This window comes from Osmerus eperlanus, chromosome 13 (genome assembly GCF_963692335.1).
Source record: "Osmerus eperlanus chromosome 13, fOsmEpe2.1, whole genome shotgun sequence".
Lineage (NCBI taxonomy): Eukaryota > Metazoa > Chordata > Actinopteri > Osmeriformes > Osmeridae > Osmerus > Osmerus eperlanus.
In genome coordinates this window covers 11,524,100-11,550,279 of record NC_085030.1, presented here as the reverse complement: position 1 = coordinate 11,550,279, position 26,180 = coordinate 11,524,100, and the positions used below count along the sequence as shown (strand labels likewise).

Genomic DNA, 26,180 nt, shown 5'->3' with positions numbered 1-26,180 from the left:
TTTTTCCCTCTCACAACCTCTCATTTCCCTGCCTCTCATCTCTCCTTCCTGCTACTTCTATACAGTTTGTGTGTGTGTGTGTGCGTGTGTGCATGCGCATGCGTGTCTACAGTCTCAGCAAAGCCTGCAGGCTCTGAAAACACAGAATTCCCTCCCTACCTGATCCTTCCATACAGCCCAGTCTGAATGACCTCCATGTTAAGACTGTACCTTGTAACCGCTACTTCCATCCCCCTCTTGGTGGTGAAGGTGGTGAAAGAGAGAATATGATAGAGAGAGAGTAAGCATACACACACGCAGGCAGACACACATCAAAACAGTCTGATACTGACATACACAGAGTAGACAGGCTGAATTGTCCAGGGTTTAGGGAGGATAATATTTGTGCTCAAAGTGCTGCAGTCAGATTTCCTAATCCCCGCCCAGCGGTCCATTAGAATATTCCGGCAATACCCACTCAATATAACAGCGCTCCCTTGACATATCAGCACTGCATGACAACATATTATTAGTGTGGGTGAACCAAGTGCTTACCGCAAATGCCAGCCATCCCAAAAAAACTCCCAAATCAACAGCTTACAACCGTAACCTTTACAGTGTCATCCAAGTTCAGACAGATGTACTATACTGAGTGTGACACCAGCTGACTTAGTTCAGCCCTTGTGTTAGTTATGCATTGAAATTTCATCTAGAAATTACAATGTCCTGAAAAACACATCGGCATTAAGAAAGGTATCAAAAGCAGTTTATTTTCCCTTTTATTTTTAAGATACAAGAACAATTCAAATGCAAAAAAAACATGGCTATGTTTATAAACAGCGAGTCTAATGGGATTTATCTTGACATTTTGGAGCCGTGTTGCAGTTGATATCCTTTACCAAGAAGGCTGTCGTATCGTAACGCAACTTTAATTCCTCAAATCCTGGAACGTATAGGTCTGCTTTCTGATGGGGGATTTAAAGAGACTGTTTGCGGACCTGGAACGGCAATAAATAGCTTAATTGGAATGAGAACATTATTCAGTCTATATTGCTGAGGGGGAAATTCTAGTAGTTCCATACTTTGATTAAACACTCTGGCACAGTTGTTGTCTTGTCTGTGTATGGGTCTGTGTGTGACTCCTGTAGCCTAGATCCTTTCTAGAGTCTGAGTCCTGGGACTCCACCAACGGTGTTTTGACAGGAGGGCAGAACACTGAAGTCTCTTGTGAATAATGTGAACCTTACGATGTTTCCCACGTCTGTTTTCAATCGGAGCCCGACATCGCGTTGGCAGAACACTACCCTCTGTTGCCGCGATGGGAACGGGTTTGACGACTCCATTGTTTACAAACCCCGCACGCATATACTGACCGTGTGACTCCAGTCCTCCAAATCTCCGGGTTATCAGACTAACGGACAGATATACGTGTGTCTTAGACAAAGCCGATATGTGACCTGTCTGGCGCTGAGAGAATGGGGCGTGTCAGGTGGTCAGTGATACCCCACCCGGGCCCTGATAACCTGAGATTGGTTCTTTTTTCTCTCCCTCTTGTGGGTTTCCTTTGTGTTTGTCCTGGCATGTGTATATCCGGCCCTGTGTGTGTGTGTGTGTCGTGTATGTGTCCTGCCTGCCTGTGTGTGTGTCCTGTATGTGTCCTGCCTGCCTGTGTGTGTGTCCTGTATGTGTCCTGCCTGCCTGTGTGTGTGTCCTGTATGTGTCCTGCCTGCCTGTGCGTGTGCCGTGTGCAGGTGATGAAGCTGCGGAAGCTGGCCCAGCAGATCGCCAACTGCCGGCAGTGTCTGGAGCGCTCCAGCGCCCTCATCACGCAGGCCGAGCACAGCCTGAAGGAGAACGACCACACGCGCTTCCTCCAGACCGCCAGGAACGTGGCTGAAAGGTGACACACACACACACGCGTTCTCCTGCCTCCCTTCCCTCCCTCCTACCCTCCCCTAGCTTCCTCACTTCTTTTTGAGCCCTAACCTTCCTTCCTTGCATCGCCCCCCCCCCCCCCTCCCCTCGCTGGCCTGGCTCACCCCTGAACCTCTCTACATCCTTTCTTTCCCCCGATCCTCTTTCACCCCTCTCTCGCCCCTCGCTTCTTATCTCTCTCCTTTCCCTTCGTCCTTCACCTTTACCATCTCTCCTTCTCCCCCTCGGTCCTCCCTCCCCTACCCCTCTCTCTGACTCCCTCTCCTCTCCACCCCTCCTCTCCCCTGTCTTGGTAGGGAGTCAGGAGACAGAATATGCCAGTTGGAAGAACTCTGTGTGAGCAGTTTGCCGTTTGGCTCTTCCCCTGCTGTTTCCAACCCTGACATTGATGGAGCCTCCATAGTTACCAACAAGAGCCTCATTCAGTGCCTTTCTGGCTGGACTACACTGGCTGGGCTGGCCGGCTGGCAGTGCTGGTTAGTTTGGTGGCTAACTGATCTTGTGCTGGCTAATCCACAGCTGGCTAGTTGGCTGGCTGGCTGGCTGGCATTACTGGTTGATGCTGTGCAGACTAGTTGACTTCCTGGGGGAGGGTGTGTGTACGGGGTGGTGGACATGGCACCACGGGGGCCGTGGGGCTTGTCTACACCCGCTGTGCCCAGACAAACAGTGTGCCCAGCTGGCCGTACAGCTCTGTCTAGCCTCCCTGCCCTCCCTGCTGTGGCACTGAAATCTTCATCAGTATTGTGCTTTCTGTGTCTCTCTCTTTTTCCCTCGCCTCGCCTCTCTTTATGGTGACCTGGACTTACCTTCCCTCACCTCCACCGCAAACCAGCCCCCTCCCCCGCCCCCCACACACACACACACACACACTACCATCAATCATGCACCCGGTTATCAACCTACTCAACCTCCCTCCCTCCCTACTTTGCAGGGTTGCCATGGCCACAGCCTCGTCCCAGGTGCTGATTCCGGATGTGAACCTGAACGAGGCCTTCGACAACTTTGCCCTTGACTTCTCCCGAGAGAAGAAGATCTTGGAATGCCTGGATTACCTCACAGGTACTGGGAGAGGGGGGGATCGATTGGGGTAGGAAGAGAGAGAGAAGGAAAGCAAGGACAGCAAGAATACAGGGAAGTAGAGTGTCAGAAAGTGTCAGTATAAATATATATCAAATATACTGTAAGTGTAAATATAATTAATAAGTATCAGAGAGAGATGACTGGAACACTGGGAAACCAATGTAATTCTCAGTTAATTCCAGCACTGCCAGTTTGCAGAGTAAGGAGGTATGCTATTGTGCATATAAAATGCATGAACAATGTGAGCACACTGTTACTATAAAGCGGGTGTCTTTTTGCGTGTGTTTGACGTTGTGCCGCAGCGCCCAACCCTCCGTCCATCCGTGACGAGCTGTGCACCGCCTCCCACGACACCATCACTGTGCACTGGAGCTCCGAGGACGAGTTCAGCGTCACCTCCTACGAGCTGCAGTACACCATCTACACCGGACACACCAACTTCATCAGTGAGCGAGGCAGCGCACACACACACACAGTCTCTCACTCTCTCCACCTCCCTCCCACCACACATGCAGAAGCTCTACACATCCTCTAACCCACACCCCACACACAAACACACACACAGACCCTACAGTAAATATCACTCAGTATTTTACCTACACTACTAATTCGCCACCTCTCTCAGCATGTCCCAGCTCCTGACACCTGTGACAGGTCAGTGTGTCTCTCCATAGGGTGTTTGGGGGGGGGGGGGGGGGGGGGTGAAAAACCGATACATGCAGTAGCTCCTCTGCTTTTCAGGAGCGTTTTCCGGAAGGCCTTACATAAGGCCGCACTCCCACAGTGGGCACAGCACTCCGTTGTGCAACTGCCCGTTTTTTTTCCTCAAAAGCTTTTTTGGAAGACTAAAAATACCAGATACTACAACAACACGGGCCCTGAGGCAAGGCCTTCTGGGTCTGTAGGCAGGGAAACACATGGTTCAGTCACACCGAGCCACTTCAGCTCATGAACCTTCTTTGTGTGTGTGTGTGTGTGTGTGTGTGTGTGGCTGTGGGTGTAAAAACAATGTATCTGTGTATCGAGGATAACAGACTCAGGAATAGAAAAGCCGAGTGTGAATGTGGAGATTTGGAGGAGTGATTGACGCGGTGGTGTAGAGATAGCAGGCTAGCAAAGGTAGCTGAGGAGAGATGGAGAGGGATAGAGGGATGGAGAGAGGGATGACTGACAGAACTGGCAGGCCCGAGGAACAGCAGCGGCCAACAGATACTCTCCCAGCGGAGCTGGTTAGCCTCAGACACACACACAGACCCATGCACGCACGCAAACACCGTCACTCACTCTCTCTCTCTCTCTCTCTCTCTCTCTCACACACACACACATGCACGTACCACACACTGTAGCTATCTCTTACAGCTCCAGCTCTCCCTGCTTCAACACTCCTTTTAATCTTCACTCTCACTTATTCAGTTCTCTATCCTCTCCTCTCTCGCACTCCCCTCCTCTCATCTCCTACCCTATTCTCTCTTCAGCCGTGCTCTTCTGCTCTTGTCGTCTCTGCCCCCCCCCCTCCCTCCCTCTTCTCCTCTCTCCTCTTCAACTCTTCCAATCCCTTCCTTGGCTCTCCACGCCCCCCTCCGTGCTCTCTCCTCTCCGACCTTCATTCTCCTCTCCCTCTCCAATCTCTCTCCTCTGCTCCTCTCTTCATCCTTCTCTAATCTCTCCCCTCCTCTCCCCCTCTGCTCGCTGTGTGCCCCAGCCTGCTCTGACAGCCAGCTGGAGAGTTGTGGGGAAGTGGTCTCCATTTCAGGCGTGATAGAACTCTGTCCAGGGTCCCCACACACACACACTCAACCTCCCTCCCCCGCCCCCCACCCCCAAGGATAGAGCTGAAATCGAGAGAGAGAAATGCATTTATCTCAGACTGCCGAGTTTCTAGCATTGCTCTCGTCCCTCGGCGCTCACTGAGTGCTTAAACGCTCCCACTCCAACGTCATCAGCTCCATGTCTGTACCCCTCCCCACGCCCCTAACCTCCATACCTCCCTGAAGGAGGTGACCTGACGTGGCACACACAACATACACACACACACACACAGGAAGAATTGAGAAACAGAGCAGAAGCTAAAACAAAATACCATGTGTTTAGAAATAAAAGTATGGATACCCTTCAGAAAGGAACTTTTAATATTTAATGTTTTTATTTAATCTTTGTAATTAAGATTGTCTGGGACTGACAACTGAAATGTTTTCTCTAACGTGCTATTGAAAGGTTCAGTGTACATACACACACGATAAAATCAAATGTATATATACATTCACCCACGCACACACACAGATACATGCACAAACTATACCAAGGCTCCCTGCCCTGAGCACTCTGTAAGTAAGACTCTTACTATCTAGCTTATTAGCCCTGAGAGCTCATGACCCAGCCACCCGTGGGCTCGATTCATCATCAGCTCAGGTCGACTACATCTCCCAACATCCTCTCTGATCAGAGGCGACATGATGTCCTACCCACACGCCCACACACACACACACACACACACACACACACACACACACACACACACCTAGCAGCCAGTCCCCATGCTGCAGATGATGCTCACAGACTGCAGATAACAGCAATATGAGCTTTCTGTCCTCAGGCAACTAACAGGCAGTGGTTAGATTGTTCTTTCATTTCCTTTCTTCGCTGCCAGCAGATGAGCGGGGGATTTGAGAAAGATGGAGCGATTTAGATAGAGAGAGAGCGCCGGAAAAGACGGAGAGAGAGAAAAGGGAGGTTGAGAGAACTAGAAAAGGAAGACCCAGGGGGGAAGTTGAGATGGACGGATTCAATATACACAAATACATGACGTGTACACGGCACAGTAAAAGGCATGTGTCCCTGCATGCACGTCATGGTGGCTCCTGTACGTATCAGCATGCAAGGCCAGACATGCCTGGCTCGTGTGGGTGGACCACTGGCTGCAGCCCCCCAATATTAACCATGACACTTACACAGGCCAGCTGTGTTTCTGTATGGAGTAGGTGTACACTCTACTGCACCAGCTCATTCATCAACCCTTCCATCCCACCATTGTTCTGTCAATAGCCCAGTCGATAGCTACACACTGCCGGGATATAGAGTAGCGGTGACACTTCATTAAGGCTTTATTGTAATGTTTTCGATGGTGGAGATAGATAGATCCATCGCTGCTGTTGACGTGCCCGTTTGTGTGAATGGTTTGATGATAGGTACAGTGAGACTATCAAACGGATATCTGTGGGACATCTCTCTGTGTGTGTGGTCTATTTCTTTTCAAATAAAAGTATTGGTTGAGCTGTATTTAGTCTTGCATACACTTACATACCTACTTGATCTACCATTTCCTCAATCTGACTAAATTGGGTCCCCGGCTAGGCTTGGTCGTTTAGCTCTAACAATCAGACACACACACACAATATGCTCTTGATGTTTTCTCTGTGGTCTGTGAGGGATTAAGATCTACTGCCTTAGATAGAAGACACAGATTATATCGGGGCCATCAGTACAGCCTATTGTGTTGAATATGAATGCCAAGGCTGTTATCTCAGTTGTGATGTTTGCTTGATCCGCTTAAATCCTCTCCTCATTTCATGTGCCCAGACACACAGCAACAAATGCACCCAAAACGACATAGAGAGGCATTCAAAAAGACCGAAAAGGTACACTTAATCTTTACTTTATACTTACCTACTTTTTACATACTTTAAGAGACACCTGTGCAGACATTGTCTCTGTTGTTGAGACCCACAAACAGGCTCTGACTGCTCCACACACATTCTCACGAACCGATGCCCCTTTTCCACCGAGGCAGTTTGAGGGCCAGTGTGGAGCCCGTCTCAAACCATCGTATGCGTTTCGACAGCAAAACAACCAGCGTCCGGCCTGGTAACCTGCTTCAAGAGCATCTCTTAGCTTGTCTGGAAAGGTTGGCGTTGGTGGAAAGGGGGTAACACACAGTTTCTCTGTTGTTGTCTCCTCCACACACCCAAACACACACACACACACAAACACACACACACACACACAAACACACACACACCCAAACACACACACCAGAACCTGTCTATTGCAGCATCAAAGACAGGTCTGGAGTCCTCGGGCAGGGCCGCAAGCAGTCCTGCACTTCTCCCATGATGCCTTGTGTTTCACTCATCCTTTCATCTGCCACAGACACGGGCTTAGATAGACAGACGGACAGACACACACACATACTCATAAACACACTCACATCCACACACAACCTTCATTTCAACTCGGACTCTCAGTTATAGACACACTCCTAGATCCTCGCATACACACACACACAAACACACACACACAAACACACACACACACACACAGGTAAGAACAGTCATAGTTATAGAAACGCAGTCAGAATACTCACACAATCACATTAGTCTGGGAATGCTTGTCAAGGCCCCGCTCTCCAACCCCCCCTCCTTCCCACCAACCCCTCTATCTCTCCCTTTCTTCTCTCTGAAATGACACATTCGCTCGCTCTCATCTCCTGCTCTGCTTTGAAGTCGCTGGGCGAGTCAGGAGGCAGTGGGCCAGTGTCGGGGTAAACCTACGCCGACAGCACAAAGCAGGGCGCTGTAGTTTGCCATTCCAATTCCAGCCATCAAAGGACGAGATCAACAGCATTTTTAAAATGTGCAACAGGAACTCATTCTCTAATATGCCTGCGTTCTCCCCCCTCCTGGTGTGAAGGCACAGCTGCTTCATTCAAATCATAGAGGGGCGAGTCTGAAAGAGAGTCTGTGCGGGGGAGTGAGGGGTCGAGGGGGGGCTTTTACTTTGAAATTTCCTCATTCATTCTTAAAAGGCCCCTGACTTTTAACAGAGCTTATTTTACGTCACGTTAAAGTATTTATGTTTACAAGCAGACTCGAATGTTATTACTTATACATGCTGTTGCCAATCTCACTTAATAATTCAGCGAGTGTCCCAACTTAAAGGGACAACCCCGTACTTGAAAAGTGCCCTTTCTTTCATTTCTTCCTTTCTTAAGTACAATAACCACTGTGGGGAAGAGGAAACAGCCTTGGGCTTCTCTTACCTTCAAAGAATTGTGTTTGACCAAACCAGAATACAACGTAGAATGACAGTGACTTCCTCGCGCCCCTGCTTTAATGGAGGTGGGAATGGAAATGTGTACATATTTAATGAAGGAAACATAAGCACAGCATCGCTAATGAGATTTGTGACTATTAGGATTCTGTGTCAGAAGTACTGTATGTCCGCAACGCACACACAGTGTGTCATTGGTTCTGTATGTTTACATATTGATCGGACATGCAGTCGCATGTTTCCTTGTGTACAGTAGGTGACGATTGTGCGCGTCCTGTTGTTTACCTAATGAAGAATCTCCTACCACCACTCCTGCTCTGTGAGTCTACTTCCTGTACGCTTCCCCCGCATCTCTAAACTTCCTCACCGTCTATCGTCTGGGATTGGTTGGTTTCATTCTGGCCCCGGGGCCAAATACGCCATGATAGACCAGAATGCATGATGGGTAGGATAACCGTGTCTGCAGCAAGCTCATTAAAACAACATGGGAACACAGATGAAAGAACTCCGGTAGACTTGAATCAGGTGTTCTGATGGACAGCGAGGATGATTTGAAGCCTTTTTGTCCTCTTTTATTTCTACAAAGTATTTTTTTCGTGAAGGTCTAAGGGGTGTCTTTCTACTGTAGTGGGGGAAGGGGGGGGGGGTGTTCAGACGTTTTTAAGGTGGTTCGTATTAATTTAAATCCACCGCTATGATTAGCTGATAAGGCAGCCCAAATCTCAGCAGTGTACACATGCTCTCTCACACTCACAGTCTGTCCGGTCTCTCCCACCCATTCACTCTCTCTTATCCATTATATCTCTCTCCTTCTCTCTCTCTCTCTCAAAATATATATATAGATATATATATATATATCTATATATATATATATATATATATATATCTTGGCCTAAACAAAATGTAGGTGTGCCCAAGCACACATTGTTGACCAAGCCCTGCTGTCTCTCTCCCCGCCTCCCTCTCCCCCTTACAGGTCTGTACAACTCGGTGGACAGCTGGATGATCGTGCCCAACATCAAGCAGAACCACTACACGGTCCACGGCCTGCAGAGTGGCACGCGCTACATCTTCTTCGTCAAGGCCATCAACCAGGCGGGCAGCCGCAACAGCGAGCCGGCCCGCCTCAAGACCAACAGTGAGTGATGCGTTGCCGTGACGGCTCCTTAAACCCCTCCCCCGCCCCCCCGCCTCCACGGCCCCCCTTCTCATGAAGTGTGTTCTGGTCTTGGACTGGAAGCATTGGTTAGGTGCTGTGCGTCGTGCACGTTCGGAATCCTCCCTGTCGCTCACGCTCACAAAACACACTTGTCGTTTTCTTTGTCGGAACTGAAAATTGATATTGACCTAAATAGATAGGTCAATATCTATTTAGGTCCAACAATCGGGTGCTCCGCCATGCAGGCTCCCTCACCCTGTCTCTGGAGCCACCCCGACTTTGAGGCCTCGGCTCTGGGCAGATCCACTAGCATCCGCTCTACAGCCTCTTGGCCCTGGTGTCTTGGGTCCATGGCCTGTGTTGACTATCACTACATGCAGTGAGTGAATCAATGAGTCCATCTATATCTGGGATAGAGACATGGTTTAGAACCATACCATGTACTAAAGCCTAGCCAGGCTTGATAATGACACCATTATATGGCTTACCCTCTCCCCATCTATCTTTCTAGCTTTCTCTGTTTCTCTCTTTTCTACCCCTCTCTTTTTCTCTCTCCCACTCCATCTTCCCGAACAGCAAAATAGCAAACTCGGGGTTGAGCGTCTAACTTTCTCGCCATCTCTTTCTGTCTTTCTTAGTTTCTCTCACCCTTTTCTCAGTTTCTTTCTGCTCCCTCGCTCCTTTTCTCTCTCTCTCTCTCTCTCTCTCTCTCTCTCTCTCTCTCTCTCTCTCTCTCTCTCTCTCTCTCTCTCTCTCTCTCTCTCTCTCTCTCTCTGGCTCCATCACCCTCATGGGTGTGATAGCAAACACAGGGTTGCCAGTTACCCTGCAGGTGCGTCATCGCACCCAGAGCTCCTGCATTCTCACGCCTGGAGCGTGATGGCGGACTAAAGTGGTCTAGCTTCGCGTGGCTGGGATGGGCTGTGGTGGCTGGCTGGCCGCATTAAGAGGGATTATTGCATCAGAGGCTTTGCAAAGTCACCCGAGGGGAGGTTTGGAGGTGAAACACAGGGTATCTGCAGCTAGCAGCTAGCAACCCCGGCCCCCATCCTTCCTCCCTTCTTCCATCATTTCTCTCCCTCCGTTTCTCTATCTGTTTCTATCTCTTTTCCCCTCTCTCTCCTTCCTCATCCCTCTCTTTCCCCCTCTCTCTCCTTCTCTCTTACTCTCTCTCCCTCTCTCTCTTTCTCTCCCTCTCTCTTTCTCTCCCTCCCTCTCTCTCTCTCTCTCTCTCTCTCTCTCTCACCCTATCTCTTTCTCTCCCTCTCTCCCTCTCTCTCCCTCTCTCTCCCTCTCTCTTTCTCTCCCTCTCTCTCCCTCTCCCTCTCTCTTTCTCTCCCGCTCTCTTACTCTCCCTCTCTCTCCCTCTCTCTTTCCCTCCGGCAGTAGCACCGTGGGCTGGCAGTGGTTTATCGCAGCATCCAGCGGCTGAGCGTTCAGCTGTCACTCGATCATCGTCACTGTGCTGGGTGCCCTGGGCTTCTCTCCTCTCTCTCTCTCTCCTTCTCACTCTCCTTCTCTCCTTCTCTCTCTCTCCTTCTCTCTCTCTCCATCTCCCTCTCCTTCTCTCTCTCCTTCTCTCTCTCCGTCACATCTCTCGCCCTGTGTTTACCTCTCCCCATTCTGTCTGTCTCTCTTGCCCCCCCCCCCCCCACCTAGCTCCTCACACCCAGCCACCACTCCCACTCCTTGTCACTCATCCAGCCCCCTGTCCTCCCCCTGCTTCCAGCAGTTGCGCGGCGGCGGAGCGCCACAGCAACATTTAGTCACAATGGTGCCGTGACACTGCGTGTCCACCCACTCTCAGGTTGGCCGCAGATTAGCTGCCCGGATTGGCATGTGGTATTTACCCTCTCCACGGGAACCAGCATACGGCACAACACAATAACAAAACAGTCGGCGCTAAGGAGATGTTGTTCCTCTGACAGGAAAAATGGGTCACAACTAAATTAGATATACAAAACCTTTTGATGTGACAGACCGTTGCAGGGCCTTCCCCCTAGTGAGAGCGTTGGCACCCAGAGACACCAAAGTAGAGGCATCTTAAGCTGAGGGACACGTTTTTATTTTACCTAGAGTCAGCCGGCTTCCGTATTTGGGGTTTGGATTGTTGTATCCTTAGCATGCTCCCAAGCGACAGGCTTGAAGGCCCTTTATTCTTTAAGCTCCACGCCTGCCTGTCACATTCCTGCGCCACTCGCCAAACATTTTCACAGAACACAACGAGATGTGGCGCGTAGACTAGACCCGTCCCTCAGACCCATCGAGAAGCTAAGTAGGACGCTTTTTTCTTTTTATTCACCTTCTTCTATATATCTCGAGAAAAAAAGTGTTGCTCAGCAGCAAAGGGTTTTTCATGGGCCGAGCACATGAGCTTGTCTGACACAGAAGCCAGTGATGTCGACAGTATTTATAGGAGTTCTGATAGGACATACTGTTAGCATCCCAAGAAAACTGTTACCAAACACCTTGTGTTCCATGTGATCTACATTACAATAGGTTTCCTCTTTCGAATGCTGTGCTGTGAGCAGGTGGAAAGAAGATGTTTGAGGCCTGCAAGTCTTAAGGGTCACACCGTTTTCCTCTCCTATCCCTCTCTTTCTTACTTTCACCTCTTTCATTGAGCCACTCGGTCTCCCTTCTATCATTCAATCCTTTTTCTCTCTTTGTGTCGTCCTCTGACCTCTCTCTCTCATCGCCCTCCTCTGGCTCACCCACGACTGTGGCAGTTCATCTTATCTCTACCTCTTACGCCCTCTTTCTCTTTTTTCTCCCTCCTCCCCCCGTTCTGTCCTGCCATCTGGGTCTCTGTCCCCAGGCCAGTGCTGTCATCTGTGCCATCTCTCGCTCTTACTCTCTCTCTTACTCTCTCTCTCTCTCTTACGCTCTCTCTTTCTCTCTCACTCACTGACTCCTAGGCAATGGGGGAGAGAGAGTGTCAGCTACGCTGTCTTGACAAGTTTACTCCAGCGTGTAATCCCAAACACACCCACTCAGGAATGTGTGTGCATGTGTGGCACACCCGCCTTTCAAACACGTTGCATAATTCCCTGTGGCACTGATACAGAACCACATCTGAGGACTGTTGAGCCACACAACCAACCCAGCTAACACACTGTATATATATTCTTTTTTAAAGCCACCCAGGATATGACATCACAGACTGTGATTGTCCGCCTGAGGAAAACAAAATTGAATTAATGATGGCACTGGATGAAGACCTGATGAAGACAGGGACCATAGTGTGTGTGTGGAGAGTGTGTGTTTGTGTAAAGTGTGTGTGAGTGCATAATGTGTGTGTGTGTTTGTGTGTGTGTTTGCGAGGGAATGGAACAAGAGAGAGTTTGTGCGCTTGTGCGTTCATAGCATGTGACCTCTACACCTCCTGCACCATCTCTCACTTATTCACATCCTCACCCTCCTGCACCATCTCTCTCTTATTCACATCCTCACCCTCCTGCACCATCTCTCACTTATTCACATCCTCACCCTCCTGCACCATCTTTCACTTATTCACATCCTCACCCTCCTGCACCATCTTTCACTTATTCACATCCTCACCAAGTGCCACCCTCTCTCACTTATTCACATCCTCACCCTCCTGCACCATCTCTCTCTTATTCACATCCTCACCAAGTGCCACCATCTCTCACTTATTCACATCCTCACCCTCCTGCACCATCTCTCTCTTATTCACATCCTCACCAAGTGCCACCATCTCTCACTTATTCACATCCTCACCCTCCTGCACCATCTTTCACTTATTCACATCCTCACCAAGTGCCACCATCTCTCACTTATTCACATCCTCACCCTCCTGCACCATCTTTCACTTATTCACATCCTCACCAAGTGCCACCCTCTCTCACTTATTCACATCCTCACCCTCCTGCACCATCTCTCTCTTATTCACATCCTCACCAAGTGCCACCATCTCTCACTTATTCACATCCTCACCCTCCTGCACCATCTCTCTCTTATTCACATCCTCACCAAGTGCCACCAGTTCCCTAGCACACGTGTCACCGCGTTCCTAAGAGCAGAGAGGGGGAACAGAAAAGGAGAAGAGAGACGGAGATAGGGAGTGCTGAAAGGGACATCAAATGGCTCTTTGCCTCTCAGCCTCAACCTGCATGTTAAATCCCCTTTCCCAGTCTGTGTTTGTCATGGTGATGGAATAGCGTGTTCAGGATGAGAGCGGCTAAATGCAAGGAAAGCGACAATGATGCAAGCTGGTGATTTAGCATGTCACTAGGCACATACCGTAGCATGAAGGCATTGATGGTTGGGGGGAGGGGGTAAGTGTGTCTCTGTATATATTATTAAAGAATCTTGTTCTAAAAATACTTTATTGGCAGCAGTCTTATATGGATGCATTTGGTTGAAGTGCGTCCGCTGGAGACGGGGTCCCATCAAATGTCTATGGACTGACATGATCTGGGAGTGCTACCCAGCAGGTCACTGCAGCAGAGAAGTGGAATGTCATTTGTTTATTAAATTACTTAACCTTTGGTCATTTCATGTCTAGGGATCGTGTCAAGTTGGACCGTACAGATTCTTCCTATGGAATGTCTGTTGAAAACAGCTGGTCCATTGAGACTGACATTTGTGCACAGGAAGCACAGGAAGCATGAAATCTAACTAAAGTGTGTACTGAGTAGTGTGTTGGTTAAATAGAATTAGAGAGGAGACTTGATTCATTACAGCCATCTGTCCATGTCTGAACCATAAATCAACATCAAATACCAATATAGTCCAACAGACCTACAGTACTTTTAATCCCCCCGTCCAACACACACACACACACACAATCAATGTAAAAGCCCATTGATGGACTAAATAAAGTTCAGCACATCACCTTTGATCATGGTTAGGTTATGGCTTGTTTTCAGAGATGTTTAGAGCCATTTCAAGACTTTTCATCCGAGCATCGATGTGCGTCAGACATTTGACCCTTGGCAAAGTCTATCCTTCCCCGTTTCCCCCTCCTTTTCTGCCGTTGAGGCGCTGCGCTGTCATGACCTCACCAGCAGCTCATCAATTTACCATCGGGTGTCAATGGGTGTTACGGCATGTCTGACGGCATGTTGTGTTTTTACATCTTCGACAGCGACCTGGTCCCAGGCGTCAGTTAGTTTATAGAATGCCGGTCCCACCAGCACCATCTGACAGTGTGTTCCTAAGGGAGTGTTCCTGAGGACCTTGCTGGGTTTCTGTATGAGGCCTCATGTTTGTGTTGCATCAATAAGAGATGTGCTGGGAGCTCTCCTCCCTTCCCAAGCATCGAACTAACACACGGTAGCAGTCGAACAGAGCTGACACACTGGGCTGTTTATTTGGTTTTTTTCCTTTTATTTGCTTTCTTGCCTTCCCAGCCTAGACCAAGTCAGACAGTGTGTGAATTGGGATTGTCGGCCATATTGTTTGTATTTGAGAGACGTGTGATAAACAAAGCCGTGCCTAGACCGTGAGGCCGCCTCCACTGAAGATTAAACTAGAGCTGAGAAATATCAAGTGACAACAACTCCCAGAGGGCTTTGCTGTTTACTTCCTGTTAAAGGACCTGGGATAATATTTACCCAGGCTGCTCTGCCCGTGACGTGCCTCAAGTTGTCGCTCGGCTCCCTGAGGAGCCTACAGAGGGCCTAGGCAGCAGTCAGGGCTGCCTAGCACAATCTGCTCTCTGCAAAGTCTCCCAGTCAGAGGGGCAACACTGTCTCCTCTCTCCATCTCCCTCCGCACAATCTGTGTGTACAGATTGTGCTCGTGTACTTGTGTGTTACTGTGGTGCGTGCGTGTCATGCGTGTTCTGTACATGTTGCTTTATGTTTTGGCTGTGTGTACGCCAGGATATGTAGAATACTTGGAAACCCGTGTGTGTTCATGTCTAGGTTCTGGACTGGCCTTGTTCTCGCAGGTCATCCGTTACAGTGATTAAAAATGATTTTGTGTTTGTTAACCTTTTGGGACCTTTCTGAGCAGTGGGTATACCAGGATACATTTCCATTCCATTTTATTCATTTAGCAGATCCTTTAATCCAAGGCCACACACAAATACTGCATATTGAAGGTAAAGCAGAAGATCAAAGATCAGACGTGCGTAGCGCTACAGTATTTCAGAGTCAAGGAACAGTCTGTATTTACTTGCCTCGTCGCAAAGTAACCACATCTCAGCTAACAGGTACGGTGAACAAAAAGAAATGGTATTCACGATACACCTACGGTATATGTTCATGGTCAACTTTTGTCCTTGCTTGCCAGGATGTATCATACATCCTACACACAGAACGTCACGTATGTGTCTGTCCCTGTATGTGTCTGTCCCTGTATGTGTCCGTCCCTGTATGTGTCCGTCCCTGTATGTGTCCGTCCCTGTATGTGTCCGTCCCTGTATGTGTCCGTCCCTGTATGTGTCCGTCCCTGTATGTGTCCGTCCCTGTATGTGTCCGTCCCTGTATGTGCTCTCAGGCGTCATAGATGGACGGTAAACGTGGAACGTCATGCGTGTTCTAGGGTAGCACAGTAAACGCTCCCAGGGTTGTGCTCTGAGCAGAGTCCAGTGGAGGGTGAAGCAGAAAAGGTCATCTTTAAATGATGTATGTACTGTAGCTCTCCACCATGACCCCTGCCCCCGCCAACCCTACTGATGTCAGGCCCCAACCCCCCTGGCCCATACCTGGGCAGGCTTTTATGTGTTGCACGCACACGGATAAAGACATCAGAGGTTGTGTTATGCCTAGCCATGTGTCTCATTCCTGTGAGGTAAAGGAAGCATGTTGTCTCGTGGGCAGACGTGACCTTCCGAGTGGAAAGGCAATTCACGCTTCAAGTCCGTTCATCTGCAAACCTTGGAAATGCGAATGAATGGTTCAGCCAAAGTTCACCCAACGATATATATAGATATATACATGTATATACATATATATACACATACATATGGAGATATACAGTATATCATACAGTATATTATACTGTATATTTCTGGCTGCTAAGCACACAGAATGAGAGAGATTGACACAGTGAAATTATATTTCCTCTTGAAGACCCAGTGGAGATTAGTATTCTTGTTCTCCATGTTGTACATGTGGAGCAGGTCTCCCCTGCCTTCCACACAGCGTAGCTCCGGTGTAATAGAGGAGCGTTGTGTCTCAGTGAGTTGGTAGTCTTTAATTATTATCATTTTATTCAGGGTGAAAACTGTTAATCCCAGATTTAAGACCCACTGATGTGGGATTCTCTGTTATCTGTGTGGGGGCCTTCATTTGTAATGTGTGTGAGTGTGTGTGTGTGTGTAACAGTGAGAGTCTGCCACCTGGGTGGCTAAGCGATGATCCTAACGAGGTGACACATTGAATGACACATTGCCTGCTTTGATTATTCTGGAAATTCAAATAGGCAACGTGTGTGCGGTTGTGTGTGTGTGTACGTATGCACGCGTGTGTGTGTGTGTTCACAGTATGGTGCCACACGTCTCTGATGCCTGTTTGACCGCTGATGACAATGAGGGCAGTCCCCGTGTGTGCGTGTATGCACACAATAGCGACTGTTTGCACGTGTGTTTGTCCTCTGCCCCCCCCCCTCCTCCTCCCCCTTTCAACCACACCTCTCTCAGGAGTCTCCCACTGGAAGCACATGACAGAACCATGGTGTTTGAAAATGGCTGCGCTCGCAGCGATAAGCAGTTCAAAGAAGGAAGCGTATTAATGTAATTGGCTTCAAGCAGCAGCAGCAGCCCTCTCATATCCACGCGCAGACACACACACAATCTCTCGGTCCACAGTGGGCAGATTATTGGGAGGGAGGGGTATGAGGGGGGGGGCAGCTCCTTTGTCGCTCATTAAGCCTTGAGGCGAGGGAGTTAAATGTCATGTCCTACAGGTCCTGGAGGGGTGACCTCCGTGTACCTGTCACAGACACAAACACACAAAGGGTTGCTCCGTCCTGTACTATCCTCTCCAGTCATCCCTGTCTCCCCTCTCTCTTACTCCTCCACGTCTCCATGTGCTCGCTCGTCCATGTATGAGTGCCTCAGCAGAGTTGGTCAAGGAGCTGAGAAACGACACACGTTGGAAAAGTCCTAATTTCTGTTGTTGATATATGTTGCTTGCAATGTTCAACATGGCTTTTTTCTGCTCCTTCCACCACCCCTCCCGCTCTTACCCTTACCTCCCCTACTCCATTCTCCCATCGCTTCTCTTTCCTACTCTAACCTTTTTCTCTCCTTCTCCCCGGATCTTCCTTCTCTCTCTCTCTCTCTCTCTCTCTCTCTCTCTCTCTCTCTCTCTCTCTCTCTCTCTCTCTCTCTCTCTCTCTCTCTCTCTCTCTCCTCCCTCTCCCCTCTCTCAGGTCAGCCATTTAAACTGGACCCCAAGACGGCACACAAGAAGCTGCGTCTGTCCAACGACTGCTTGACCATGGAGAAGGACGAGAGCTCCCTGAAGAAGAGCCACACTCCCGAGCGCTTCAGCGGCACGGGCTCTTACGGCGCCGCCGGCAACGTCTTCATGGACAGCGGCTGCCACTACTGGGAGGTGCTGCTGGGGGCCTCCACCTGGTAGGACACCATGAGGGCCAAACCTCACCTACACACCTTACCTACGCATCCAGGATGTCATCATCCTTACATGCTAGCTAGCAGTGCAATATGTTCCATGGACATGCGTTTTGGCATGTTTTTTGTTCATTCATAAAGGATTTAATAATCTGTTATATTTCCATGCCTTGTTTGTACCTCTGTGGCTGCCTTACACCTCTTTGTCTTTCATGTTAGGACTGTAGACCGGCCATCTTTTCTGTAAATCCCACCAGGCATTATTTTGTGAGGTATTGGTTCTAACGAAACTCAAACCCCTCCCCCTCTACAGGTACGCAGTGGGCGTGGCCTACAAGTCTGCGCCCAAGAACGAGTGGAGTGGCAAGAACTCGTCCTCCTGGGTGCTGTCCCGCTGCAACAACAACTTCATGGTGCGTCACAACGGGAAGGAGCTGCAGGTGGAGGCCAGCCCCCAGCTGCGCCGCCTGGGCGTGCTGCTCGACTACGACAACAACTCGCTGTCCTTCTATGACGCCATGAACTCTCAGCACCTGCACACCTTCGACGTGTCCTTCGTGCTGCCTGTGGCGCCCACCTTCATGATCTGGAACAAGTCAGTCATGATCCTGTCAGGCCTGCCCGTGCCTGACTTTGTGGACTGTAGTGAGCAGCAGCAGGACCTCTGTCGCCAGCAGGAGTCTCCCTACGGCTCCGGGATGAAGTCCTGCCACTAAGGCATCCTGGGACTTGGAGTCTCAAGTCTCTGGGTTCTATCCTTGAGTCCGTTGAGAACCAGGGTGAGCTCCAGACACCGAGACCTACAACACGCTATGGTGGGAGAGGGTGGGGTACAGGATCCTCTTTGCAAAGTGTGCCGTTTCTCTCTCTCTATTTGAAAGCCTCTGGTTGGTGTAAATGCAGGCTAGAGATTCCATCTGGTTTCTGGAATTCAAACGGTAGTTTTAAATTACTGTTTAAAGGGGGAAGAGAGTGCACTCTTGATTGGCCATTGGTTGGCCAGGACTTTGGTCAGTGGACAGTGCCAGATTCACTTCCTGGTTTTTCCATTTGTTTTACCATCATCTTCTTGGTTTAGGTTTTTTCATTTGTAGGTGATGGTTGCCGACATTGACTTGTGTTTGAGGCTGGTTTTGTTTCTGATATTCCAGATCACCAGAGGTTTATTCGCGTTATGTGACTACTAGCGTTGTATCATAAGAAATGTATTGATTACAATTGAATAGAAGAAAATGTTGATTATTTATGAATACTAAGTTGGTTTGCTTTTTTTGTCAATCTCAATGTATTCTCATAATGCACTTTTAAGATTGACCATTTTCTCAGTGTGTATAAAATAGAACTGAATTGGGCCGGGTTGTACTTTTTAGATAGCATAGTAAATTTATCTTGTATAGTGAAAGGAATATGATAACGATGTTTATGCAGTTTCTATCACATTAATCAGGATAAACCTGACAAGATGGTGACAGTGTTGAATAATATTCAGGGAGGAGAGGGTGAACAGGTGCTGTGCTGTGCTGTGGTTCTGGGTGTCATGGCATGTTAATGTGTTCACTCTAGGATTTGTTCACACACTCACACACACAAAAACATGTACACACTCTTCATGTTTTTATGGTTTGGTCGTGATGGCGCATGTAACATTGTAGGATTCCACTCACAGATCCCCCTGTAGTCATGTATTTTCTACATACAGGACATCCAGTTTGCCACAAAGACAACTTCCTATTTCACCTGTAGCATCTCTCAAAGTCCAACCCAGTCCCCCTTGTCCAATCACAAGTGAAATTACTTCTACTTCCAAGTAGAACTCATCCCCTGTTGAATGCGATATTAAAACATATGGTCCAACCAGCGATTCATTTCGAAAACTGAAATGTGGTCACAATTGATTAGAATTCCACAGTCATGGAAACCACATAATGCTTGTTAACTTGATGATTGCTGCAAAGCATGCTAGGGTTTCACTTCACAAACTAGAAGATGACACTTTCCACTAAATCAAAAGTAAAAAAATAAATAACTTCACTCAATCTAATTAATTAATTTCAGCATTCATTTGAAGTTTACAATGTATATAATGTTTTGTTGATAAATATAAGTAGCTGTTTAACCAGAAGTAGACATTTTTATGTTGTGTGCAGAACAACTATACTCTTGGTTAAAGTGTGTGCAGACTGCGAGCAAGCCAAGCATTATACATTTTCCATAAATGTGAGCAATGGTATGTTTGGAGAACAGGCATCACAAAGAGACAACCATGAGCTCTACAGTGCCCTCGTAAATAAATACAAATGCAGCCTAGCCTGGAACATAGTTATTTATTTTGAAACCTGCTTCCAAGGTTTTGTGTATTATGAAATCCTTAAAGTTAGTTTTCAGGGCTAATGATGATCGGATCGACAATCAGTCATGTATTTACACGTGTAGGCAAATATAAAACAAATATTTCTGTGTTGACAGTGAAGGCATGGCAATAAGCATGTACTACTTGGTATACTGTCAAAATGGAGTTCTCATTACACCTGTACAGATTTAGGAACTGGCTCACATACTACTGATTCCACAACTCTCCACTCTGTCCACATATCAGTGAGTTTTATTTTCTCATAACTGAGTGTTCCCACCTCATCCTGATAGAAATGTTTTTGTTCTGTTTTTAAATCTTTTTTTTTGAAAGCACAAAAAACGACACTCCGTCAGGTGTGATTGGTCCACAGAGAGACCAGAGGAGGGAGTCCACATCAGAGGATCAGAGGTTGGCCCTTTCTCCACTTCCTGAAAGTGAGATTCTTGAAGAGTAGAAACTCTTCATCTCATTGGTTTTACTATTTCGTGTAGTATAGGCAAATATTTAGTATGTCTCGCTACATAGTACGTCTGATGAGACAGTAAGCTAAAAATGCCAGAATAATGTTGTACAGCTGACAGCATTCATAGTATACAAGCCATCTTTTCTGACTATTCTGCCCAAACTCTACACAACAGAGGAGTTGTCTACCACAGAGACAACAGTACAATAGCAGCCCAATGCAGCCCTATGTGCGTCACATCAAGACACAATGATATGACAAAGTAGTATGACCCAAACATGTCACCTTTTTCTGGCATAGCTGCTCTAATTACGAGGAGTTAAGGAGTTAAAAGTATGTGCGTTGGGCTAGGAAAAAGGAGTGTCTTTTCATGTGTGAGCATGTCCGTTCCATGAGAACTGTAAAATGTGGCTTCTCGCCCCCAAAAAAGGTTTCTTTACAAAACTGCATTGACATGTACTGCAAAGTGATGTACAATCACTACTGCAGGTTACAAGTGGTGTCTGTGTCTTTGCTTCTTCTTTTTATTTATTTTTACATTTCAGCAGATTTATGAAAGTCATGTTGTCCAAAAGCCCATTGCGATGACCACTCATGGGTCAGATCCTTGTGTACATTGTCTTAACTGGGACTGACTAACCAAATGAGGTTCAGTTCATAGGTATGGGTACTCCTGGCTGTGTTGCTGCATGTCAATGTGACTCCTGTGAAGTTTATCCTTCATCCCCGGGGGTGGGTTAAAATATTGCTATACATATTCATCAGAATACATCCACCAGAGACGCCAGAATTTAGACTTCTCGTGCATATCAGATAGTTTGCTGTGCATTTTTTCTTTATCAGTTGATGAATAAATATATATATATATTAATTTACAGTTTACCCTCAGTAGTTCTGTATGCCGTAGAAACTCATTTAGTTTCTGTGTTCCTCAAGCTTATTTTTACAAAACTTCAAAAAATTTAACTGGGCTCGCTCCCCTCCTTTCAGCAAAAACACAAAAAGAGGATCGAAAGAGTTGTGTTCATCAACATGACACTTCAGTTTCGATAGATATACAAGCCTTTAGTGAAAAGGATTGTAAATCATAGTATGAAATACAGTATATATTATATAATGTACAATATACAAAAATTATATGAACTATTGTTATTTATGTGAACTCAAGTCCAATTAAAAGTCTGATCCCAAACATGTTTTGTTTTGTGTCTTCTCATTCCAGTAGTTTATTTGGAGAGTTACCTTTGATCTCGTATTTAACCCAATCATTTAGAAGGTCCCTTCGAAGATCTACACTGTAGATGTTCAACCATCATCTGGCTAAATGTTTTATTAACAGCTGCAGTACGTCATTTGAGCATCATAGGGAACAATCTTTTTTAGTTGGTTCTGTATTCACTTGAAATACCAACATCCTCGATATCACCCAATTCTGTCAACCTCAAAGCCATACATTTAGTCATTTACATTTAGTCATTTAGCAGACGCTCTTATCCAGAGCGACTTACAGTAAGTACAGGGACATTCCCCCAAGGCAAGTAGGGTGAAGTGCCTTGCCCAAGGACACTACGTCATTAGCACGGCCAGGAATCGAACCGGCGACCTTCTGATTACTAGCCTGATTCTCTAACCGCTCAGCTGACTCCATACAGATCTCTATTGACCAAATCAGAGTTAATATTTAATTCCAGTCCTCCCAAATAGCGAGGACAACACTGGTGGCAGAAAGAGCCTGGCCTTCATTACCATCAACAACGTGCAAATAACATGTCCTGTACCTCGTGGGCTAGATAGCATCAGGGATCGCACAGTAAAGGGAGAGTAAAGACAGTGGTAGTCCTAAACATGCAGGACTATGAAGACAGGTCAACTGTGTGGTAATCATACCCTGCGGGTACGAGTATGAGAGTTTGAGTCCGGCTCTGGAAACGCTGGCACATGACCCAGGAGACGGATATGGCTGCGACTGGCAGAGCCTCCTCGGACTGGCAGGTCATCCAGGGCCCAGGGTGAGGTTGGTAGGGTGATGCCCGCATGTTCATCATCTGCTGGTCTTGGCACTGGGCTGAGCCCTAGCTAGTGTACCACTGTAGTTCTGTGGAACAGTACAAAAGTACCCTGAAAGCATGGCTCATTGCCCCCACACCATCGTTCTGGTGTGGGGGCATAAGAGGCTTCTTATGGGTTATGTAGAGGGAAAAAAGGGAAGATTTTTTTGTTGCATAATTATCTTTTTTGTAACAGTTGAGAACAGATGTCAAGGCGAAACCGACACTGCTCTCTCTCTCTCTCTCTCTCTCTCTCTCTCACTCTATGAACCCAAACATTTTGAAATTGCCAATTGATTCCAATGCCATTTCCAAGAATTCCATAAAAAATCATTTAGTTAAATCGAGTAAATGCAGACTTGTGCTTGTTAAATCATTTATCACTGCAGCCCCCGATGCGGTGTAAAACAACAAACTAATTGGATTGAGTAAAACATATTGTTTTACATATTGTACATATTGGGGAAAGAGGGACCTATTGAATGTTGCAGGATGACTGACCTGTATTGTGAATTCATCAAGCTGATCGTCCATTGAAGGGAGAGGTGGGAGTGTACTGACACTAACGCCTGCCACTTCTGAGGGATACCATGTACCGAGAGAGATACAGAATAATAACAAAATGCATCAGATCTAACCACAGACACTTCATACTGCAGAATATACAGTACATCTAATGAGCAAGATCCAGTCAACACACCTGTGCTCTGGTTATGTTGACTCAGAGGCATGTGCCAAGCTGCCCCCCCACCTGAAGAGGCAATTGAACCTTATTAAATCTCATAACTGTACCCTCAAACCATATCAACGCTCTTGTTCTAAGAAAAAAAACAAGTATCCCCTTTCCAAACGGATTCACTGGCCCGGTTTACAAAAGCTGGGTTTGCATGTTTCAGCCGGTTCAAAAATGTGCATGCCCAAAGGTTGTTTTGTTTTTTTGTCACAACCATAAGACTCAAAAATGTACAGATCAGTGAACCAGTCAGGAAGGTTTTTGTAGACCTACTCGGTAGACCTGCATTAGAAACTGTTCAATAGTGGACAGCAGCCAGTGAAGGCCTGAGAACATCCATAACAGACCTGAAGAGTAAGACTAGGAGGAGGCTGGTGTCTGGCTTACAGAGAGGGCCCTAGGACATCAGCACCTAAATAGGCAGTAGATCTCAGGGGAGGGTTGTCTAGATTAATCCCAGGGGTAGGGATCTATCACTGTGGACCACCACAGCTGTCCTTACACGGACACACACACACACACAAGCACACACACAAGCACACACCGGGTCTTCATGGGCCCTTCTGACAGAGAAGTATGGCTCTGAGGTTTTAGATCGACCTCAGCGGAATCTCTATTCCCTCTCTCTTTCTTTCCCTCTCTCTCTCTCTTTCCACTCTCTCTCTTTCTCTCTTTCCCCTCTCTCTTTCTTTCGCTCTCTCTCTCTGGCTTTCTCCTATCTCTTTAGTTGGCAGGGAAATGGGACAGCAACATGAATCAGAATAGTACAGTAGATCTTCCAGTGACTGATGTAGTTCTAGGTTTAATATGTGCTTTCTGTCTAATGATGTTAGATGGGGGCTAGGGGGGGGCTCACAGTGTGGAGATTGTCGCAACTGTGATTTATGCTGTACTCCAATAGAACTCTTGAAAATGAAAGCAACAGATTGTTATTTTTGTAACATCAAATACAAATACAATGCATAGGCCCGTTAATAAACACAGAGCATTTGCAACACAAACACACATTCGTAAATCATAAAAAAAATAAAAAATTATGATTGTTTTTTTAATTGTCATTTTTGAGGATTAATTGTTGCTCTGTTCATTCCGTCTTTACAAAACACTCCCCTGGCTTTTTTGATCTCTGTGGGCGCTGTGATCTCATCCAGAGTTGCCCAAACAACAAACCAATGAAAGAACAACATGAGTGGCCCCTCATTCAACACACCCTATTGTCTGACTAAACCTTTGATGTTTAATCAGGTCATCCTCCCTATAGATAGAGTCAGATTATCACCTGTGCTATCCTGGTCAGCAATGTTTGTTTCATCAGATCCTGTCTGGCTTATGAATAGCCTTCCGTGTCCTTCAGCAACCTGAGACAAGCTTGCATGTACTGTAGATAACAACTCAGACTGAGGCGTATGGAGATACCTGGCAGTCTGAATGTTTACTTTTGTTTTTCTGATCATATTTGAAGTCAGTGTCACAGATTCAGCCGGTACCTCCTCTTGACCTCTGCCACTCCGTTTCTCTGTTGCCTGTCACTAGTTCTTCCAGATGTGTTCCAGTCCAGGTTTCACGCCTCTCTGGTCCTGCTGCTCCAACCCTCTGTCCCGCTTCACACCTGTCCTGCATCGCTCATTAGTCTTCTGCTTGTGTGCTGTCTTGGACTCTCTGCCAGTTTGTTTCTGCAGTTTGCTAGTTGATTCCAGCCTTGTGTATCCTTGCCCAGTCTGCCTGTTATCGACCCTGCTCCATTTTTGATCCTCCGTTTGCCTGCCCTTTGTACCCCTGCCTGATTTGCTGTTCTCAGTGAAGCTCCCAGCTGCACCACCGTCTCTGTGCTCTGCTTTTGAGTCTTGACAGTCAGAGAAGTTAGATGCTGTAGAAGTAAATCATTGATCACTGCCAGCAGGGGTGGTGAGGTCTATGAGGTTGAGAGGAGAACCAACACCTCGGCACAGCAGTAAACGGCGATGGTACTTCCTGTGAGACGTTGGTATTTCCTGTGACAACAAGGCAGGTACCGCAGGATGTCAGCTTGAAGATCCATCCTTCCCCTGCAGGGTATCGAAGTGCTGCACCGTATTATGTCAATATGTTCCTCTACGTTTGAAGTCCTAAATATACACACAGCTTTTTATTCTCATCCTAATGAAGTCGGGTTTGAAAAGCTGTCTTGTGCAATGAACAAGAGTTTTTCTACTCCCTGCTGCACTGTGTAGAGAAAGTCATACTGTATTTGGTACGGATGTGTATGCTGAATATATTAAATATACTCTGAAATAATTTTTTCACTACTTTACCGCCTAAAGCTTTAACACCTTTGCCTGCATGGGTTTGTGACCTTAAAACACCTTCGACAGCCATTTTGTAAATCAATTTTCTGTTACCCGTTTCACTTAGTTATGCAATTATGATAATGCTGTCACGGATGACCGACCGATACTTGGCGGTCTGCTTTTCCATCAAAACTGACAAAACCCATCTCCTTCCCTGCCACTCCCCTCCCCTTACCTCTCCATCTTTTCATTTTCGATTGTAAATACTGGAGGTGGCAGAGCCTCATTCATCCATCCCTCACTCCTTAAAAGTCACAGTGAGGGAGGACGGCACTCGGCTATGATTTAACGTTTAATTGGAGCTGACTTTAAAATGCTGCTCATAGCAACATCTGGGTCATCTTCATGGTTTCCATGACGCCCTCCCGTGACAAGACAGATCCTCACAAATTAGATCACAGCCTCTCATGTCGCATGTCACTGACACTAAGAGAAAAGGAGTGTGAGCTCTCGGTGGCCTTTTGGCTGTGTGACTCCTGTTACTGTTCTATATAATATATATA

The 26,180-nt window shown here is 47.2% G+C and overlaps 1 protein-coding gene across 5 annotated transcripts in view; it reads left to right on the top strand.

The window, feature by feature from the left end:
• Positions 1–21,763, top strand: part of mid2 (midline 2) — an 86,590-nt gene extending 64,827 nt beyond the window's left edge. For all 5 annotated transcript variants that reach the window (XM_062476005.1, XM_062476007.1, XM_062476003.1 and 2 more), the window contains 6 exons: positions 1,731–1,879; positions 2,849–2,976; positions 3,300–3,443; positions 9,020–9,181; positions 17,549–17,756; positions 18,067–21,763. In XM_062476005.1, the coding sequence (XP_062331989.1) occupies positions 1,731–1,879; positions 2,849–2,976; positions 3,300–3,443; positions 9,020–9,181; positions 17,549–17,756; positions 18,067–18,469 (1,194 nt within the window). In that variant the 3' untranslated portion in view covers positions 18,470–21,763. The remainder of the gene's footprint in view (positions 1–1,730; positions 1,880–2,848; positions 2,977–3,299; positions 3,444–9,019; positions 9,182–17,548; positions 17,757–18,066) is intronic.
• Positions 21,764–26,180: the final 4,417 nt, after the last annotated feature.